At 40.8% G+C, this 22,401-nt stretch overlaps 3 gene segments (V, D, J or C); all 3 read right to left on the minus strand.

Annotated features, from left to right (window-relative positions):
- Positions 1-1,614: 1,614 nt before the first annotated feature.
- On the minus strand, positions 1,615-3,364 carry LOC139215083 (Ig kappa-b4 chain C region-like). The segment is given in 2 exon segments: positions 1,615-2,107; positions 3,346-3,364. A coding segment is annotated over 1 exon segment (255 nt).
- A 6,681-nt stretch (positions 3,365-10,045) lies between these two features.
- LOC139215764 (Ig kappa-b4 chain C region-like) lies at positions 10,046-12,605 on the minus strand. The segment is given in 3 exon segments: positions 10,046-10,538; positions 11,777-11,852; positions 12,525-12,605. Coding segments are annotated over 3 exon segments (483 nt in total).
- A 5,818-nt stretch (positions 12,606-18,423) lies between these two features.
- Positions 18,424-20,213, minus strand: LOC139215768 (Ig kappa-b4 chain C region-like). The segment is given in 3 exon segments: positions 18,424-18,916; positions 19,778-19,853; positions 20,157-20,213. Coding segments are annotated over 3 exon segments (459 nt in total).
- Between the last annotated feature and the right edge of the window lie 2,188 nt (positions 20,214-22,401).

Here is a 22,401-nt window from a genome sequence, read left to right on the forward strand (position 1 = left end):
AGAAACTCCTAAACTGCTCATTAAGTACGCTGGCACTCGAGCATCAGGAACTCCAGATCGTTTTACAGGCAGTGGATCAAACTCTGACTTCACTCTGACCATCAGTGGATTACAGGCTGAAGATGCAGCAGTTTACTACTGTCAGAGTTGGCACTACATCAACAGTCAGCATGTGTTCACACAGTGAAAAAGCGTCGTACAAAAACCTCCCTCAGTCAGACAGAACAGAAACTGAACTGACTGCTGCAGCTGGAAGCTACACACACACACACACACACACACACACACACACACACACACACACACACACACACACACACACACACACACACACACACATACACACACACACACACACACACACACACACACACACACACACACAAACCTGTACTGAGGACTCTCATTAACATAATCCATTCTCCAAGCCTTTATCTTAACAGTTTGATCAAGCAGATTGAACGTTTCCCCACTGTTGCTTTAACAACCAATGAACATGGATCAAAACAAGTTCAATGACAAAAAACAGTTTTGGTGTAAATCAATATTCCAGAATGTAGATGCTGAGACTGACCTATACTGATACCACACCTGTATGATATCAGGTGTTAGAACAATACAGTCTTTGTTTCACTGTACCACACAAAAATAAAATATTTAACATATTTAGTTACAAATATTTAATAAATCCTGACTTTTTACATTTAATGTTTGATTTAAAATCCCAGAAACATAATTTTTCTGAACTCAGAGCAGAAAAATAACAGCATAATCAGCTCTTCAAACATAAATTAGTTTCATGTTGATATAAATTGCATCTTGTCATTAATACATTTTATTGAACTCAAACACTTTAGTGAGTTGTTGATTAGATAACCTTTAGAAACTGTATTATACAGCAGAATTCAGTACAGATTAGGACACTGAGCTTTATTTCCTGATAGAATTGCTACATAACATTTTTAAAGTCTTAATTTTTCTTGGATAAATTCTTTGGATTAAATAAATCCACTGATTTAATCTAAAATAGCAACACATGAAGTATTTATTAACATTCATGGACACAGCTGATTTGCTGAATAAATCTTTATTGTTTTAACACACACAGAATGTCAGCATGACTGTAAAGCAATAAATCAAGACAATATGTTGATTCTGCTGACAGACAGCAAATAAATGTCATATACTCATTTATATAAAGTGTTTTGGTGAAATTACACAGACTGGTTTCATTGTTATTGAGTTTAAAATCTCAAATTAGATTCATGTTATCACTGTATGCAGATGATACTCTGCTTTCTGTAAATAATCATTATTATCTAGACTTTTCTAATTCAGATCTTCAGAATAATTCCTTGGTACAATTAAACAACACATGAACATTAGGCATTAGTTATGACAGAGAGCTTTGTGATTTACTACTGAAATGGTCTTACCACATGTGTTCTTACCAACATTATTTAATGTAGATAAAACTGGAACAACAACAGTAGATTATCCACAGTCTTAAAATCTTTAAATAGTAATCTGGAAAATGTGCATTATTCTTGTTAATCTGGTTCTAATACATAATATGTGTCAAAGAATGGAAATAAAGAGAGATTTCAATGCCACTTTTATAACATACATGATAAAATCTTTATTGTTTTAAAATGTTGAAACCAGCCGCCAACATGGTAACGTTGAAATGAGTCATAAGAGAAAGAGAGAATCAGAGAGAGGGAAGTCAGACTGAGAGCAGTAGCAGAGTAAAACCAGTAGCAGAGTCCCAGTGGGTCAGCTCAGGACTGGGGACACTGGTTCCTCATCAGTGTCTCTGAGACTGGAGACTGGGAGCCCTGGGTGGCCTCACAGGTCACAGAGCCCACCTTCTTCCACTGGTCAGCAGGGAGCCTCAGGGTGCTGCTCCAGCTGTAGCGGCCGTCCTTCTCCAGCACCCCGGGGCTCCTGCTCTCCTCCCAGCTGAAGCTGCTGCTGCCGTCCACCTTCCAGGCCAGACTCCAGCCTGAGGGGAAGCCCTTGTTGGCCAAACACATCAGCGTGGCCTTCCCCTTCTCCAGCTCCTCACCGGAGGGGGGCAGCACCGTCAGGGTGGGACGGACATCACCTAGGAGACACCAATCAGCTTAGAGGATGGGGACCACACAGCTGTCAATCAACCACCAGACACTTGGACACCTTCACGATGTGAGAGCTGATTTTGTCCTTTAAGGAGTTTCTGTCAGGTGCTTTTTCTGCTCCACCAGTCACTCACTCACTCACACATTGTTTCACTTCCCTTTAAGAAGCCTCTCATGCACATCAGCACAGAGAGAATCATCATCCAGAGTGACAAGAAATATATCAAACTACACTGGAAATAAAATATCAGCTACTGTCCTCATTTAAACAGGTTCTCATTAAAATCATCCACATCATCAATTATACATTACCTTAAAGGATTTAATGAAAATGTGAAAAGCACAGAAAATTAACTGACCACAATCGAATCAAATACGATTTCAGACATCATTACCAAACTGTTCAAGAGATTTTCACAGTTTCAAACTAAACATGGCACAATGAAGACATCTGAGATTTTGCACATTTCCAGATACCCATTTTTTATCTTCATTCTGTTCAAGTTTACACGTAGAACATGAATTTCAATTCATTGTAACAACAGTTATATTTTCTTGTGGAAACACAACACATATAACTGTTGTTATAACTAATCCTGGTGAATATTTTTACAGTTAGATTAACATTTTACTTTTGTTTCAAGCTGTTTAAATTTGAGTTTGACAGGAATATTTAAAGAAACGTTTAGTGAAGCTTCTCTGAGTTAGCCTTCATGATAAAGGAGCAGAAAGAAAAACATGTACATTAAAAGATTTACACACTGAACAAGCTGATTTATCTGCCTCAACATTTGAAAAATTATTCTTAAGCAGGATATAGTATTTAGTTTTAGTGCAGAAACTTACTTCCAATATCCAGTCTGGTTCCTCCACCGAACGTGTACCACAGTGATACAAACTCATTGAGCCGCCGTACAAAAACCTCTCAGTGTAAAGAGTCACGGCTCTCTGACTTTGTCTGAACTAAACCTACAAACCTGCACGATGCAACTTTACCATTAAAGTTGGAAATAACGATTTAACCTCAGGCTTAAGTTAAATCCATTGCAATTAGTTTTTTGGATCTCTTTTGCCAAAGCTAACTTTGTCTTTTAGTGCAAAATATTTGTGCAAAAATTATTCATCAAAGAGGAAAATCAACAATTTCTTCTGCCACACTGAATATGAAGGAAATAACAAGAAGAATAATTCCTGAAATAACAGAAATCTGAAACATTTGACTTACTTTGACTAACATCCAGTCTGGTTCCTCCACCGAACGTGTACCACAGTGATACAAACTCATTGAGCCGCCGTACAAAAACCTCTCAGTGTAAAGAGTCACGGCTCTCTGACTCTGACACAAACTCTACAGAAATAGTCTCTGATTATAAAATCTTTTCAGATAAAATGAAAAAAGACAATAAAACAGAGAAACAAGTTTACAGAATGAATCATTTTATTTGATACAAATACATTTGGAAATGAATTTATTGATTGTTATACAATTTATTTAAAGAAAACAGAAGACACTTAAAAACTTGTCTGTAAGCAAAAATGTAAAATTAAATAAAATTGGTATTAAACCATTTTTAATCAATACTATGTTGACCTGATTGATCCATTGATTAACGGTATCATCAGAGTAATCCATGTCCCTGTTGGGGTCAGTGGGAGCATTTCCATAGAGAGCCACTTTGCATCAGCAGCACCATGCTCCACTGCTCTGGGAGAGTTTATAGTCCTGAGAGTTGAACACTGGATGACTGACAGCCGTCCTTCACAACAACAGAAGCCACAGAAATCCTCCTCATCACAAACATGACTCTGACCTCCGTCCTCATCTGGACTCTCCTCTGCTGCTGCTTCACAGGTAAAGTCCAGAGCATCAGACTCCTCTCCTCTACCAACATCCGTCCCTCTGAAATGAAGCCGACTAAACCGTGACGCTGCTTTATGTTTCTGTCTCTGTGTCCTCAGAGTCCAGAGGTCAGGTCACAGTGACTCAGCCTGGAGCAGTGAGCTCTGCTGTGGGAGGCTCCGTCACCATCAGCTGTAGGATCAGTCAGGATGTTTATAGTGGGAGCTATTTCCACTGGTACCAACAGAAAGATGGAGAAGCTCCTAAACTGCTCATTTACTACACTAGCACTCAAGCATCAGGAACTCCAGATCGTTTTACAGGCAGTGGATCAAACTCTGACTTCACTCTGACCATCAGTGGAGTCCAGACTGAAGATGCAGCAGTTTACTACTGTCAGAGTTTACACAACATCAACAGTCAGAATGTGTTCACACAGTGAAAAAGCGTCGTACAAAAACCTCCCTCAGTCAGACAGAACAGAAACTGAACTGACTGCTGCAGCTGGAAGCTACACACACTCACACACACACACTCACACACACACACACACACACACACACACACACACACACACACTCACACACACACACACACACTCTAACTCAAGTATATAAAAGCATCATACACCTCATGTCCTCTCTCTGTAAAAACACATTCCCATAAAGATCTCTTTTCATGTCCATTAACCCCTTGGCTGCCTGGATTAGTAGATGGATCAGAGTTTCAAACATCAGATCAGAGTCACAGTGGGTAAAGTAGAGTGGCCTGAAACTGTACTCAAGAAAACACACTGAAGTGGAATAAACATTAAAGTTGTCACCAACATAACCACATGGATTTGAGTACAAAAGCATCTGTGGGACAAAAAAGAGTAAATGTGAAAGAGTAATTATGAGGAGTGTCAACATTCAGTGTGTTTAGTGGAACTGACTGGCTGAATCCACAATGCAGACACAGAACACGATTGGTTTGAAGACAATTAGATTGAATAGAAACACAAAAAGTGGAGCGAAAATGAGGAAGGGACCAGGGGAAGCAGGCTGGAGGTGCAGGTAGCAGGGCTGGAAGGGACACCAGGGTAGCTGACGGGAGAGGGAGACAAAACCGGAGCAGAGACGAGGAACAAGAATATCTATAGTAGTGAGGAACGGCTGGACCGAGAGCCTGAAGTGCACCATCGGAAACGGACAATCTGGCAGTGAGGGGATGAACAGAGCTGGATTAAATAGACAGGGAAGGCGTGGGCGGCCTGATTGCCGATCGGGAACAGGTGTGTGATGTTTGCAGGTGTGTGGGTGGAATGACGTGAGTAACCTCCTCGACTCTGCTCCGGTTCCAGATAGAGGGAGACAAACACACATGAGGGAAAAGGACAGGGAAAGATAACAGGATCCTAACACAGTGTCCTTAAACTTTGATAATTCCAGTATAGATGTCTCAGGTCCCAGTTCCCATCACAGACACCCACAGATCAGGTGTGAACCCACCACATCCAGGTCTGTCCAGTCACATGGAGACAGTGAAATTACACAAGAGGCCAAATCTGTCTGTAGTCTGACTGAGAATGTCTGATATCAGACGTGTCGTTTCTCGTTTGTTTGCTCATGAAAACACCACAATACAATTATTCCCCTTCTTTTAGGCCATATCATGATCAGGAATTAGAGCAGGTTTTCTGGTTACTTATTCTTCCCTCTCAAATGGACAGAATGCAAATGTGTGTTGCACAAAAGTCCCTGTTGGGGTCAGTGGGAGCATTTCCATAGAGAGCCACTTTGCATCAGCAGCACCATGCTCCACTGCTCTGGGAGAGTTTATAGTCCTGAGAGTTGAACACTGGATGACTGACAGCCGTCCTTCACAACAACAGAAGCCACAGAAATCCTCCTCATCACAAACATGACTCTGACCTCCGTCCTCATCTGGACTCTCCTCTGCTGCTGCTTCACAGGTAAAGTCCAGAGCATCAGACTCCTCTCCTCCATCAACATCCGTCCCTCTGAAATGAAGCCGACTAAACCGTGACGCTGCTTTATGTTTCTGTCTCTGTGCCCTCAGAGTCCAGAGGTCAGGTCACAGTGACTCAGCCTGGAGCAGTGAGCTCTGCTGTGGGAGGCTCCGTCACCATCAGCTGTAGGATCAGTCAGGATGTTGTTTTCTATAACAGCAATCACCTTTTAGCCTGGTACCAACAGAGAGATGGAGAAACTCCTAAACTGCTCATTTATGCTGCTAGCACTCGAGCATCAGGAACTCCAGATCGTTTTACAGGCAGTGGATCAAACTCTGACTTCACTCTGACCATCAGTGGAGTCCAGACTGAAGATGCAGCAGTTTACTACTGTCAGAGTCTACACTACATCAACAGTCAGCTTGTGTTCACACAGTGAAAAAGCGTCGTACAAAAACCTCCCTCAGTCAGACAGAACAGAAACTGAACTGACTGCTGCAGCTGGTGCAGAGACTGATACAGTTCACTGAGAACACACACACACACTCACACAAAGTTAAATCCACTAGAGCAGAACCAATTAATGAAACAAAACTCTTCATAATTTCTTAGAATTTGTAGAAAACAGTTTTCCAGCTGATCACAGTATCATGAGTTCTTCCTCCAAGTTGGTCAATAGCTGCAGAACCAGAAAATCACCTTGTCACTATGTTCTTTATAGTTCCTGCTGCCTGCAGACTCTCAGTACACGTCTGTTGACCCAGACTGACACGTAGAAATGTGACTATATAGGACAGAGTATGTACTTAAAATCAATCATTGGGAGGAATTAGCTAACAGTAAAGTTTCTTTTCATTGAAAACTTCCTAACAAATTATAAATATACAATTAGAATATAATATTCTTGGTTAATGGATATATTAACATGATGTTAGTTTATTGTAGGTTCAAACAAATCTCTGCTAAAATAGCCTGAATATGACTAGAAATACTGCAGTTTTATCATCAACAGAAACACACTGAGTTCTACCAGACATAAAGTGAATTATTTGACTGTAATTAATCCTAATTTACCTGCTTTAGTGGTACAATACATAAGATTGAGCCAGAGTTTTAGTTTAGAACATTAAAAAATGGACTAAATACATAAAACGAATGTGAAGAAATAACAGTACTGATGTCATGTTAAAGGTATCTGTACATAGATATCAGCTGAAGTACCTAAGAAGCTGGCCCAGGCCTGTATTGTCTCATAATCCCACCTTGTATCTGAGGGGTGACAGCAAGTCACTGTAGCGTCTGCTCTCAGACCAACAGGAGAGGAGGAGGAAGTAGCGTTGCCCCATCCAGCAGATAACCAACACCTAACACAGCATCTTTGGTGCAACAAATGACGACACAAACTGTGCCGGAAACATTCCAGAGCAGCGGCTTTGAAATGATCACTGATGCATCATCCAGCCAGACGAGACTTGGCAGCAGGTATCGTTTCAAATATGATCAGAGGCTTTTGAAATGAAGCGTGGGGGGCAGATTAAGAGCAGGGGACCTGCCAATCACTGCCCGTGGCGCTGGATGGCCACCGGTGAGACCAAATGCTGCAGCGGGTGGTGCGACTGTGGTGCCAGAGGAGACGGAGGAGAATCACCAGGATAAGAGCTGAGCCAACCCAGCTGCAACCAGGGCCTGCAGTCATGAGGAGGTGGAGCTGACAAGATGGGACTCAGACTGGACGAGTGAGGGGAAATCAGAGTATCCTTGTGCCCACATGTTTATAGAGAGCTGGCTGCATCTCAGTGTCCAGGATCAAGTTGTTGTGGACCAGCAGACTGAGCTGGACCTTTAAACCCAGACTGGGCTGAGCTCCGCACAACACTGATCTGTACAAAGCTTCTTGGGGCATTAAGAAAAGGTATAAGAGATTTGGAATGGGATGTTTAATGTTCTCTCTTTGTAAAGTGAGGAGCAGCAGAGAGGAGGTGGAAAGGAGGCTCCTTGGCTTTAAAATCAAGACACTTGGAATCAGTCTCTCCATGCAAAACACTGCTGGTTAATATGGAAACTCTCTACAAAATGTTTGATGAATACTCAGTGGGAGCATTTCCATAGAGAGCCACTTTGCATCAGCAGCACCATGCTCCACTGCTCTGGGAGAGTTTATAGTCCTGAGAGTTGAACACTGGATGACTGACAGCCGTCCTTCACAACAACAGAAGCCACAGAAATCCTCCTCATCACAAACATGACTCTGACCTCCGTCCTCATCTGGACTCTCCTCTGCTGCTGCTTCACAGGTAAAGTCCAGAGCATCAGACTCCTCTCCTCCATCAACATCCGTCCCTCTGAAATGAAGCCGACTAAACCGTGACGCTGCTTTATGTTTCTGTCTCTGTGTCCTCAGAGTCCAGAGGTCAGGTCACAGTGACTCAGCCTGGAGCAGTGAGATCTGCTGTGGGAGGCTCCGTCACCATCAGCTGTAGGATCAGTCAGGATGTTTATATTGGTAGCAGCAATCACCTTTTAGCCTGGTACCAACAGAGAGATGGAGAAACTCCTAAACGGCTCATTTACCACGCTAGCAGTCGAGCATCAGGAACTCCAGGTCGTTTTACAGGCAGTGGATCAAACTCTGACTTCACTCTGACCATCAGTGGAGTCCAGACTGAAGATGCAGCAGTTTACTACTGTAAGAGTCAACACTACATCAACAGTCAGTGGGTGTTCACACAGTGAAAAAGCGTCGTACAAAAACCTCCCTCAGTCAGACAGAACAGAAACTGAACTGACTGCTGCAGCTGGAAGCTACACACACACACACACACACACACACACACACACACACACACACACATACACACACACACACACACACACACACACACACACACACAAACCTGTACTGAGGACTCTCATTAACATAATGCATTCTCCAAGCCTTTATCTTAACAGTCTGATCAAGCAGATTGAACGTTTCCCCACTGTTGCTTTAACAACCAATGAACATGGATCAAAACAAGTTCAATGACAAAAAAACAGTTTTGGTGTAAATCAATATTCCAGAATGTAGATGCTGAGACTGACCTATACTGATACCACACCTGTATGATATCAGGTGTTGGATCAATACAGTCTTTGTTTCATTGTAACACACATAAATAAAATATTTAACACATTTAGGTACAAATATTTAATAATCCTAACGTTTAATGTTTGATTTTAAAATCCCAGAAACATAATTTTTCTGAACTCAGAGCAGAAAAATAACAGCATAATCAGCTCTTCAAACTTAAATTAGTTTCATATTGATGTAAATTGAATCTTGTCATTGATACATTTTATTCAACTCAAACACTTTAGTGACTTGTTGATTAGATAACCTTTAGATACTGTATTATACAGCAGAATTCAGTACAGATTAGGACACTGAGCTTTATTTCCTGATAGAATTGCTGCATAACATTTTTAAAGTCTTAATTTTTCTTGGATAAATTCTTTGGATTAAATAAATCCACTGATTTAATTTGAGATAGCAACACATGAAGTATTCATTAACATTCATGGACACAGATGATTTGCTGAATAAATCTTTATTGTTTTAACACACACAGAATGTCAGCATTACTGTAAAGCAATAAAACAAGACAATATGTTCATTCTGCTGACAGACAGCAAATAAATGTCATATACTCATTTATACAAAGTGCTTTGGTGAAATTACACTGACTGGTTTCATTGTCATTGAGTTTAAAATCTCAAATTAGATTCATGTTATCACTTTATGCAGATGATACTCTGCTTTCTGTAAATAATCATTATTATCTAGACTTTTCTAATTCAGATCTTCAGAATAATTCCTTGGTGCAATTAAACAACACATGAACATTAGGCATTAGTTATGACAGAGAGCTTTGTGATTTACTACTGAAATGGTCTTAACCACATGTGTTCTTACCAACATTATTTAATTTAGATAAAACTGGAACAACAACAGTAGATTATCTACAGTCTTAAAATCTTTAAATAGTAATCTGGAAAACATGTACATTTACATGTACATGTTATTTTTGTTAATCTGGTTCTAATACATAATATGTGTCACAGAATGGAAATAAAGAGACATTTCAATGCCACTTTTATAACATACATGATAAAATCTTTATTGTTTTAAAATGTTGAAACCAGCCGCCAACATGGTAACGTTGAAATGAGTCATAAGAGAAAGAGAGAATCAGAGAGAGGGAAGTCAGACTGAGAGCAGTAGCAGAGTAAAACCAGTAGCAGAGTCCCAGTGGGTCAGCTCAGGACTGGGGACACTGGTTCCTCATCAGTGTCTCTGAGACTGGAGACTGGGAGCCCTGGGTGGCCTCACAGGTCACAGAGCCCACCTTCTTCCACTGGTCAGCAGGGAGCCTCAGGGTGCTGCTCCAGCTGTAGCGGCCGTCCTTCTCCAGCACCCCGGGGCTCCTGCTCTCCTCCCAGCTGAAGCTGCTGCTGCCGTCCACCTTCCAGGCCAGACTCCAGCCTGAGGGGAAGCCCTTGTTGGCCAGACACATCAGCGTGGCCTTCCCCTTCTCCAGCTCCTCACCGGAGGGGGGCAGCACCGTCAGGGTGGGACGGACATCACCTAGGAGACACCAATCAGCTTAGAGGACGGGGACCACACAGCTGTCAATCAACCACCAGACACTTGGACACCTTCACGATGTGAAAGCTGATTTTGTCCTTTAAGGAGTTTCTGTCAGGTGCTTTTTCTGCTCCACCAGTCACTCACTCACTCACACATTGTTTCACTTCCCTTTAAGAAGCCTCTCATGCACATCAGCACAGAGACAATCATCATCCAGAGTGACAAGAAATATATCAAACTACACTGGAAATAAAATATCAGCTACTGTCCTCATTTAAACACGTTCTCATTAAAATCATCCACATCATCAATTATACATTACCTTAAAGGATTTAATGAAAATGTGAAAAGCACAGAACATTAACTGACCACAATCAAATCAAATACGATTTCAGACATCATTACCAAACTGTTCAAGAGATTTTCACAGTTTCAAACTAAACATGGCACAATGAAGACATCTGAGATTTTGCACATTTCCAGATACCCATTTTTTATCTTCATTCTGTTCAAGTTTACACGTAGAACATGAATTTCAACTCATTGTAACAACAGTTATATTTTCTTGTGGAAACACAACACATATAACTGTTGTTATAACTAATCCTGGTGAATATTTTTACAGTTAGATTAACATTTTACTTTAGTTTCAAGCTGTTTAAATTTGAGTTTGACAGGAATATTTAAAGAAACGTTTAGTGAAGCTTCTCTGAGTTAGCCTTCATGATAAAGGAGCAGAAAGAAAAACATGTACATTAAAAGATTTACACACTGAACAAGCTGATTTATCTGCCTCAACATTTGAAAAATGATTCTAAAGCAGAATAAAGTATTTAGTTTTAGTGCAGAAACTTACTTCCAATATCCAGTCTGGTTCCTCCACCAAAAGTCCACCACAGTGATACAAACTCATTGAGCCGCCGTACAAAAACCTCTCAGTGTAAAGAGTCACGGCTCTCTGACTTTGTCTGAACTAAACCTACAAACCTGCACGATGCAACTTTACCATTAAAGTTGGAAATAATGATTTATCCTCTGGCTTAAGTTAAATCCATTGCAATTAGTTTTTTGGATCTCTTTTGCCAAAGCTAACTTTGTCTTTTAGTGCAAAATATTTGTGCAAAAATTATTCATCAAAGAGGAAAATCAACTATTTCTTGTGCCACACTGAATATGAAGGAAATAACAAGAAAAATAATTCCTGGAATAATAGAAATCTGGAACATTTGACTTACTTCCAATATCCAGTCTGGTTCCTCCACCAAAAGTCAACCACAGTGATACAAACTCATTGAGCCGCCGTACAAAAACCTCTCAGTGTAAAGAGTCACGGCTCTCTGACTCTGACACAAACTCTACAGAAATAGTCTCTGATTATAAAATCTTTTCAGATAAAATGAAAAAAGACAATAAAACAGAGAAACAAGTTTACAGAATGAATCATTTTATTTGATACAAATACATTTGGAAATGAATTTATTGATTGTTATACAATTTATTTAAAGAAAACAGAAGACACTTAAAAACTTGTCTGTAAGCAAAAATGTAAAATTAAATAAAATTGGTATCAAACCATTTTTAATCAATACTATGTTGACCTGATTGATCCATTGATGAACGGTATCATCAGAGTAATACATGTCCCTGTTGGGGTCAGTGGGAGCATTTCCATAGAGAGCCACTTTGCATCAGCAGCACCATGCTCCACTGCTCTGGGAGAGTTTATAGTCCTGAGAGTTGAACACTGGATGACTGACAGCCGTCCTTCACAACAACAGAAGCCACAGAAATCCTCCTCATCACAAACATGACTCTGACCTCCGTCCTCATCTGGACTCTCCTCTGCTGCTGCTTCACAGGTAAAGTCCAGAGCATCAGACTCCTCTCCTCCATCAACATCCGTCCCTCTGAAATGAAGCCGACTAAACCGTGACGCTGCTTTATGTTTCTGTCTCTGTGCCCTCAGAGTCCAGAGGTCAGTACACAGTGACTCAGCCTGGAGCAGTGAGCTCTGCTGTGGGAGGCTCCGTCACCATCAGCTGTAAGACCAGTCAGGATGTTCATGGTGGGAGCTATTTACACTGGTACCAACAGAGAGATGGAGAAACTCCTAAACTGCTCATTTACTACACTAGCAATCGAGCATCAGGAACTCCAGATCGTTTTACAGGCAGTGGATCAAACTCTGACTTCACTCTGACCATCAGTGGAGTCCAGACTGAAGATGCAGCAGTTTACTACTGTCAGAGTTGGCACATCATCAACAGTCAGAATGTGTTCACACAGTGAAAAAGCGTCGTACAAAAACCTCCCTCAGTCAGACAGAACAGAAACTGAACTGACTGCTGCAGCTGGAAGCTACACACACACACACACACACACACACACACACACACACACACACACTCTAACTCAAGTATATAAAAGCATCATACACCTCATGTCCTCTCTCTGTAAAAACACATTCCCATAAAGATCTCTTTTCATGTCCATTAACCCCTTGGCTGCCTGGATTAGTAGATGGATCAGAGTTTCAAACATCAGATCAGAGTCACAGTGGGTAAAGTAGAGTGGCCTGAAACTGTACTCAAGAAAACACACTGAAGTGGAATAAACATTAAAGTTGTCACCAACATAACCACATGGATTTGAGTACAAAAGCATCTGTGGGACAAAAAAGAGTAAATGTGAAAGAGTAATTATGAGGAGTGTCAACATTCAGTGTGTTTAGTGGAACTGACTGGCTGAATCCACAATGCAGACACAGAACACGATTGGTTTGAAGACAATTAGATTGAATAGAAACACAAAAAGTGGAGTGAAAATGAGGAAGGGACCAGGGGAAGCAGGCTGGAGGTGCAGGTAGCAGGGCTGGAAGGGACACCAGGGTAGCTGACGGGAGAGGGAGACAAAACCGGAGCAGAGACGAGGAACAAGAATATCAATAGTAGTGAGGAACGGCTGGACCGAGAGCCTGAAGTGCACCATCGGAAACGGACAATCTGGCAGTGAGGGAATGAACAGAGCTGGATTAAATAGACAGGGAAGGCGTGGGCGGCCTGATTGCCGATCGGGAACAGGTGTGTGATGTTTGCAGGTGTGTGGGTGGAATGACGTGAGTAACCTCCTCGACTCTGCTCCGGTTCCAGATAGAGGGAGACAAACACACATGAGGGAAAAGGACAGGGAAAGATAACAGGATCCTAACACAGTGTCCTTAAACTTTGATAATTCCAGTATAGATGTCTCAGGTCCCAGTTCCCATCACAGACACCCACAGATCAGGTGTGAACCCACCACATCCAGGTCTGTCCAGTCACATGGAGACAGTGAAATTACACAAGAGGCCAAATCTGTCTGTAGTCTGACTGAGAATGTCTGATATCAGACGTGTCGTTTCTCGTTTGTTTGCTCATGAAAACACCACAATACAATTATTCCCCTTCTTTTAGGCCATATCATGATCAGGAATTAGAGCAGGTTTTCTGGTTACTTATTCTTCCCTCTCAAATGGACAGAATGCAAATGTGTGTTGCACAAAAGTCCCTGTTGGGGTCAGTGGGAGCATTTCCATAGAGAGCCACTTTGCATCAGCAGCACCATGCTCCACTGCTCTGGGAGAGTTTATAGTCCTGAGAGTTGAACACTGGATGACTGACAGCCGTCCTTCACAACAACAGAAGCCACAGAAATCCTCCTCATCACAAACATGACTCTGACCTCCGTCCTCATCTGGACTCTCCTCTGCTGCTGCTTCACAGGTAAAGTCCAGAGCATCAGACTCCTCTCCTCTACCAACATCCGTCCCTCTGAAATGAAGCCGACTAAACCGTGACGCTGCTTTATGTTTCTGTCTCTGTGCCCTCAGAGTCCAGAGGTCAGGTCACAGTGACTCAGCCTGGAGCAGTGAGCTCTGCTGTGGGAGGCTCCGTCACCATCAGCTGTAGGATCAGTCAGGATGTTGTTTTCTATAACAGCAATCACCTTTTAGCCTGGTACCAACAGAGAGATGGAGAAACTCCTAAACTGCTCATTTATGCTGCTAGCACTCGAGCATCAGGAACTCCAGATCGTTTTACAGGCAGTGGATCAAACTCTGACTTCACTCTGACCATCAGTGGAGTCCAGACTGAAGATGCAGCAGTTTACTACTGTCAGAGTCTACACTACATCAACAGTCAGCTTGTGTTCACACAGTGAAAAAGCGTCGTACAAAAACCTCCCTCAGTCAGACAGAACAGAAACTGAACTGACTGCTGCAGCTGGTGCAGAGACTGATACAGTTCACTGAGAACACACACACACACTCACACAAAGTTAAATCCACTAGAGCAGAACCAATTAATGAAACAAAACTCTTCATAATTTCTTAGAATTTGTAGAAAACAGTTTTCCAGCTGATCACAGTATCATGAGTTCTTCCTCCAAGTTGGTCAATAGCTGCAGAACCAGAAAATCACCTTGTCACTATGTTCTTTATAGTTCCTGCTGCCTGCAGACTCTCAGTACACGTCTGTTGACCCAGACTGACACGTAGAAATGTGACTATATAGGACAGAGTATGTACTTAAAATCAATCATTGGGAGGAATTAGCTAACAGTAAAGTTTCTTTTCATTGAAAACTTCCTAACAAATTATAAATATACAATTAGAATATAATATTCTTGGTTAATGGATATATTAACATGATGTTAGTTTATTGTAGGTTCAAACAAATCTCTGCTAAAATAGCCTGAATATGACTAGAAATACTGCAGTTTTATCATCAACAGAAACACACTGAGTTCTACCAGACATAAAGTGAATTATTTGACTGTAATTAATCCTAATTTACCTGCTTTAGTGGTACAATACATAAGATTGAGCCAGAGTTTTAGTTTAGAACATTAAAAAATGGACTAAATACATAAAACGAATGTGAAGAAATAACAGTACTGATGTCATGTTAAAGGTATCTGTACATAGATATCAGCTGAAGTACCTAAGAAGCTGGCCCAGGCCTGTATTGTCTCATAATCCCACCTTGTATCTGAGGGGTGACAGCAAGTCACTGTAGCGTCTGCTCTCAGACCAACAGGAGAGGAGGAGGAAGTAGCGTTGCCCCATCCAGCAGATAACCAACACCTAACACAGCATCTTTGGTGCAACAAATGACGACACAAACTGTGCCGGAAACATTCCAGAGCAGCGGCTTTGAAATGATCACTGATGCATCATCCAGCCAGACGAGACTTGGCAGCAGGTATCGTTTCAAATATGATCAGAGGCTTTTGAAATGAAGCGTGGGGGGCAGATTAAGAGCAGGGGACCTGCCAATCACTGCCCGTGGCGCTGGATGGCCACCGGTGAGACCAAATGCTGCAGCGGGTGGTGCGACTGTGGTGCCAGAGGAGACGGAGGAGAATCACCAGGATAAGAGCTGAGCCAACCCAGCTGCAACCAGGGCCTGCAGTCATGAGGAGGTGGAGCTGACAAGATGGGACTCAGACTGGACGAGTGAGGGGAAATCAGAGTATCCTTGTGCCCACATGTTTATAGAGAGCTGGCTGCATCTCAGTGTCCAGGATCAAGTTGTTGTGGACCAGCAGACTGAGCTGGACCTTTAAACCCAGACTGGGCTGAGCTCCGCACAACACTGATCTGTACAAAGCTTCTTGGGGCATTAAGAAAAGGTATAAGAGATTTGGAATGGGATGTTTAATGTTCTCTCTTTGTAAAGTGAGGAGCAGCAGAGAGGAGGTGGAAAGGAGGCTCCTTGGCTTTAAAATCAAGACACTTGGAATCAGTCTCTCCATGCAAAACACTGCTGGTTAATATGGAAACTCTCTACAAAATGTTTGATGAATACTCAGTGGGAGCATTTCCATAGAGAGCCACTTTGCATCAGCAGCACCATGCTCCACTGCTCTGGGAGAGTTTATAGTCCTGAGAGTTGAACACTGGATGACTGACAGCCGTCCTTCACAACAACAGAAGCCACAGAAATCCTCCTCATCACAAACATGACTCTGACCTCCGTCCTCATCTGGACTCTCCTCTGCTGCTGCTTCACAGGTAAAGTCCAGAGCATCAGACTCCTCTCCTCCATCAACATCCGTCCCTCTGAAATGAAGCCGACTAAACCGTGACGCTGCTTTATGTTTCTGTCTCTGTGTCCTCAGAGTCCAGAGGTCAGGTCACAGTGACTCAGCCTGGAGCAGTGAGATCTGCTGTGGGAGGCTCCGTCACCATCAGCTGTAGGATCAGTCAGGATGTTTATATTGGTAGCAGCAATCACCTTTTAGCCTGGTACCAACAGAGAGATGGAGAAACTCCTAAACGGCTCATTTACCACGCTAGCAGTCGAGCATCAGGAACTCCAGGTCGTTTTACAGGCAGTGGATCAAACTCTGACTTCACTCTGACCATCAGTGGAGTCCAGACTGAAGATGCAGCAGTTTACTACTGTAAGAGTCAACACTACATCAACAGTCAGTGGGTGTTCACACAGTGAAAAAGCGTCGTACAAAAACCTCCCTCAGTCAGACAGAACAGAAACTGAACTGACTGCTGCAGCTGGAAGCTACACACACACACACACACACACACACACACACACACATACACACACACACACACACACACACACACACACACACACAAACCTGTACTGAGGACTCTCATTAACATAATGCATTCTCCAAGCCTTTATCTTAACAGTCTGATCAAGCAGATTGAACGTTTCCCCACTGTTGCTTTAACAACCAATGAACATGGATCAAAACAAGTTCAATGACAAAAAAACAGTTTTGGTGTAAATCAATATTCCAGAATGTAGATGCTGAGACTGACCTATACTGATACCACACCTGTATGATATCAGGTGTTGGATCAATACAGTCTTTGTTTCATTGTAACACACATAAATAAAATATTTAACACATTTAGGTACAAATATTTAATAATCCTAACGTTTAATGTTTGATTTTAAAATCCCAGAAACATAATTTTTCTGAACTCAGAGCAGAAAAATAACAGCATAATCAGCTCTTCAAACTTAAATTAGTTTCATATTGATGTAAATTGAATCTTGTCATTGATACATTTTATTCAACTCAAACACTTTAGTGACTTGTTGATTAGATAACCTTTAGATACTGTATTATACAGCAGAATTCAGTACAGATTAGGACACTGAGCTTTATTTCCTGATAGAATTGCTGCATAACATTTTTAAAGTCTTAATTTTTCTTGGATAAATTCTTTGGATTAAATAAATCCACTGATTTAATTTGAGATAGCAACACATGAAGTATTCATTAACATTCATGGACACAGATGATTTGCTGAATAAATCTTTATTGTTTTAACACACACAGAATGTCAGCATTACTGTAAAGCAATAAAACAAGACAATATGTTCATTCTGCTGACAGACAGCAAATAAATGTCATATACTCATTTATACAAAGTGCTTTGGTGAAATTACACTGACTGGTTTCATTGTCATTGAGTTTAAAATCTCAAATTAGATTCATGTTATCACTTTATGCAGATGATACTCTGCTTTCTGTAAATAATCATTATTATCTAGACTTTTCTAATTCAGATCTTCAGAATAATTCCTTGGTGCAATTAAACAACACATGAACATTAGGCATTAGTTATGACAGAGAGCTTTGTGATTTACTACTGAAATGGTCTTAACCACATGTGTTCTTACCAACATTATTTAATTTAGATAAAACTGGAACAACAACAGTAGATTATCTACAGTCTTAAAATCTTTAAATAGTAATCTGGAAAACATGTACATTTACATGTACATGTTATTTTTGTTAATCTGGTTCTAATACATAATATGTGTCACAGAATGGAAATAAAGAGACATTTCAATGCCACTTTTATAACATACATGATAAAATCTTTATTGTTTTAAAATGTTGAAACCAGCCGCCAACATGGTAACGTTGAAATGAGTCATAAGAGAAAGAGAGAATCAGAGAGAGGGAAGTCAGACTGAGAGCAGTAGCAGAGTAAAACCAGTAGCAGAGTCCCAGTGGGTCAGCTCAGGACTGGGGACACTGGTTCCTCATCAGTGTCTCTGAGACTGGAGACTGGGAGCCCTGGGTGGCCTCACAGGTCACAGAGCCCACCTTCTTCCACTGGTCAGCAGGGAGCCTCAGGGTGCTGCTCCAGCTGTAGCGGCCGTCCTTCTCCAGCACCCCGGGGCTCCTGCTCTCCTCCCAGCTGAAGCTGCTGCTGCCGTCCACCTTCCAGGCCAGACTCCAGCCTGAGGGGAAGCCCTTGTTGGCCAGACACATCAGCGTGGCCTTCCCCTTCTCCAGCTCCTCACCGGAGGGGGGCAGCACCGTCAGGGTGGGACGGACATCACCTAGGAGACACCAATCAGCTTAGAGGACGGGGACCACACAGCTGTCAATCAACCACCAGACACTTGGACACCTTCACGATGTGAGAGAGCTGATTTTGTCCTTTAAGGAGTTTCTGTCAGGTGCTTTTTCTGCTCCACCAGTCACTCACTCACTCACACATTGTTTCACTTCCCTTTAAGAAGCCTCTCATGCACATCAGCACAGAGACAATCATCATCCAGAGTGACAAGAAATATATCAAACTACACTGGAAATAAAATATCAGCTACTGTCCTCATTTAAACACGTTCTCATTAAAATCATCCACATCATCAATTATACATTACCTTAAAGGATTTAATGAAAATGTGAAAAGCACAGAACATTAACTGACCACAATCGAATCAAATACGATTTCAGACATCATTACCAAACTGTTCAAGAGATTTTGACTGTTTCAAACTAAACATGGCACAATGAAGACATCTGAGATTTTGCACATTTCCAGATACCCATTTTTTATCTTCATTCTGTTCAAGTTTACACGTAGAACATGAATTTCAATTCATTGTAACAACAGTTATATTTTCTTGTGGAAACACAACACATATAACTGTTGTTATAACTAATCCTGGTGAATATTTTTACAGTTAGATTAACATTTTACTTTTGCTTCAAGCTGTTTAAATTTGAGCTTGACAGGAATATTTAAAGAAACGTTTAGTGAAGCTTCTCTGAGTTAGCCTTCATGATAAAGGAGCAGAAAGAAAAACATGTACAATTAAAGTTTTAGACACTGAACAAGCTGATTTATCTGCCTCAACATTTGAAAAATGATTCTAAAGCAGGATAAAGTATTTAGTTTTAGTGCAGAAACTTACTTCCAATATCCAGTCTGGTTCCTCCACCAAAAGTCCACCACAGTGATACAAACTCATTGAGCCGCCGTACAAAAACCTCTCAGTGTAAAGAGTCACGGCTCTCTGACTTTGTCTGAACTAAACCTACAAACCTGCACGATGCAACTTTACCATTAAAGTTGGAAATAACGATTTAACCTCAGGCTTAAGTTAAATCCATTGCAATTAGTTTTTTAGATCTCTTTTGCCAAAACTAACTTTGTCTTTTAGTGCAAAATATTTGTACAAAAATTATTCATCAAAGAGGAAAATCAACTATTTCTTGTGCCACACTGAATATGAAGGAAATAACAAGAGAAATAATTCCTGGAACAATAGAAATCCGGAACATTTGACTTACTTCCAATATCCAGTCTGGTTCCTCCACCAAAAGTCCTCCACAGTGATACAAACTCATTGAGCCGCCGTACAAAAACCTCTCAGTGTAAAGAGTCACGGCTCTCTGACTCTGACACAAACTCTACAGAAATAGTCTCTGATTATAAAATCTTTTCAGATAAAATGAAAACGGACAATAAAACGGAGGAACATATTTACAGAATGAATCATTTTATTTGATATAAATACATTTGAAAAGGAATTTATTGATCTTATGCAATTTATTTAAATAAAACATGACAGTCTAAAAAATTTTCTGCAAGCAAAAATGTAAAATCAAGTAAAATTAGTATTAAACAATTTTTAATCAATACTCTGATAAACTGATTGATCCATTCATAATGATCATCATCAGAGTAATCCATGTCCCTGTTGGGGTCAGTGGGAGCATTTCCATAGAGAGCCACTTTGCATCAGCAGCACCATGCTCCACTGCTCTGGGAGAGTTTATAGTCCTGAGAGTTGAACACTGGATGACTGACAGCCGTCCTTCACAACAACAGAAGCCACAGAAATCCTCCTCATCACAAACATGACTCTGACCTCCGTCCTCATCTGGACTCTCCTCTGCTGCTGCTTCACAGGTAAAGTCCAGAGCATCAGACTCCTCTCCTCTACCAACATCCGTCCCTCTGAAATGAAGCCGACTAAACTGTGACGCTGCTTTATGTTTCTGTCTCTGTGCCCTCAGAGTCCAGAGGTCAGTACACAGCGACTCAGCCTGGAGCAGTGAGCTCTGCTGTGGGAGGCTCCGTCACCATCAGCTGTAGGATCAGTCAGAAAGTTTATAATGGAGACTATTTAGCCTGGTACCAACAGAGAGATGGAGAAACTCCTAAACTGCTTGTTTATCGTGCTAGCACTCGAGCATCAGGAACTCCAGATCGTTTTACAGGCAGTGGATCAAACTCTGACTTCACTCTGACCATCAGTGGAGTCCAGACTGAAGATGCAGCAGTTTACTACTGTCAGAGTGCACACAGCATCAACAGTCAGTATGTGTTCACACAGTGAAAAAGCGTCGTACAAAAACCTCCCTCAGTCAGACAGAACAGAAACTGAACTGACTGCTGCAGCTGGAAGCTACACACACTCACACACACACACACACACACTTGTATTGAGGACTCTAATTAACATAATCCATTCTCCAAGCCTTTATCTTAACAGTTTGATCAAGCAGATTGAACGTTTCCCCACTGTTGCTTTAACAACCAATGAACATGGATCAAAACAAGTTCAATGACGAAAACCGGTTTTGGTGTAAATCAATATTCCAGAATGTAGATGCTGAGACTGACCTATACTGATACCACACCTGTATGATATCAGGTGTTAGAACAATACAGTCTTTGTTTCACTGTAACACACAACAACAAAATACTTAACACATTTATGTACAAATATTTAATAATCCTAATGTTTAATGTTTGATTTAAAATCTCAGAAACATAATTTTTCTGAACTCAGAGCAGAAAAATAACAGCATAATCAGCTCTTCAAACATAAATTAGTTTCATGTCGATGTAAATTGAATCTTGTCATTAATACATTTTATTCAACTCAAACACTTTAGTGACTTGTTGATTAGATAACCTTTAGAAACTGTATTATACAGCAGAATTCAGTACAGATTAGGACACTGAGCTTTTTTTCCTGATAGAATTGCTACATAACATTTTCAAAGTCTTAATTTTTCTTGGATAAATTCTTTGGATTAAATAAATCCACTGATTTAATTTAAGATAGCAAAACATGAAGTATTTATTAACATTCATGGACACAGCTGATTTGCTGAATAAATCTTTATTGTTTTAACACACACAGAATGTCAGCATGACTGTAAAGCAATAAAACAAGACAATATGTTGATTCAGACAGACAGCAAATAAATGTCATATACTCATTTATATAAAGTGTTTTGGTGAAATTACACTGACTGGTTTCATTGTTATTGAGTTTAAATTAGATTCATGTTATCACTTTATGCAGATGATACTCTGCTTTCTGTAAATAATCATTATTATCTAGACTTTTCTAATTCAGATCTTCAGAATAATTCCTTGGTACAATTAAACAACACATGAACATTAGGCATTCGTTATGACAGAGAGCTTTGTGAATAATTTAATTTGATATAAATACATTTGAAAAGGAATTCATTGAATTTTATGCAGTTTATTTAAATAAAACATGACAGTCTAAAA

This window comes from Pempheris klunzingeri, chromosome 16 (genome assembly GCF_042242105.1).
Source record: "Pempheris klunzingeri isolate RE-2024b chromosome 16, fPemKlu1.hap1, whole genome shotgun sequence".
NCBI lineage: Eukaryota > Metazoa > Chordata > Actinopteri > Acropomatiformes > Pempheridae > Pempheris > Pempheris klunzingeri.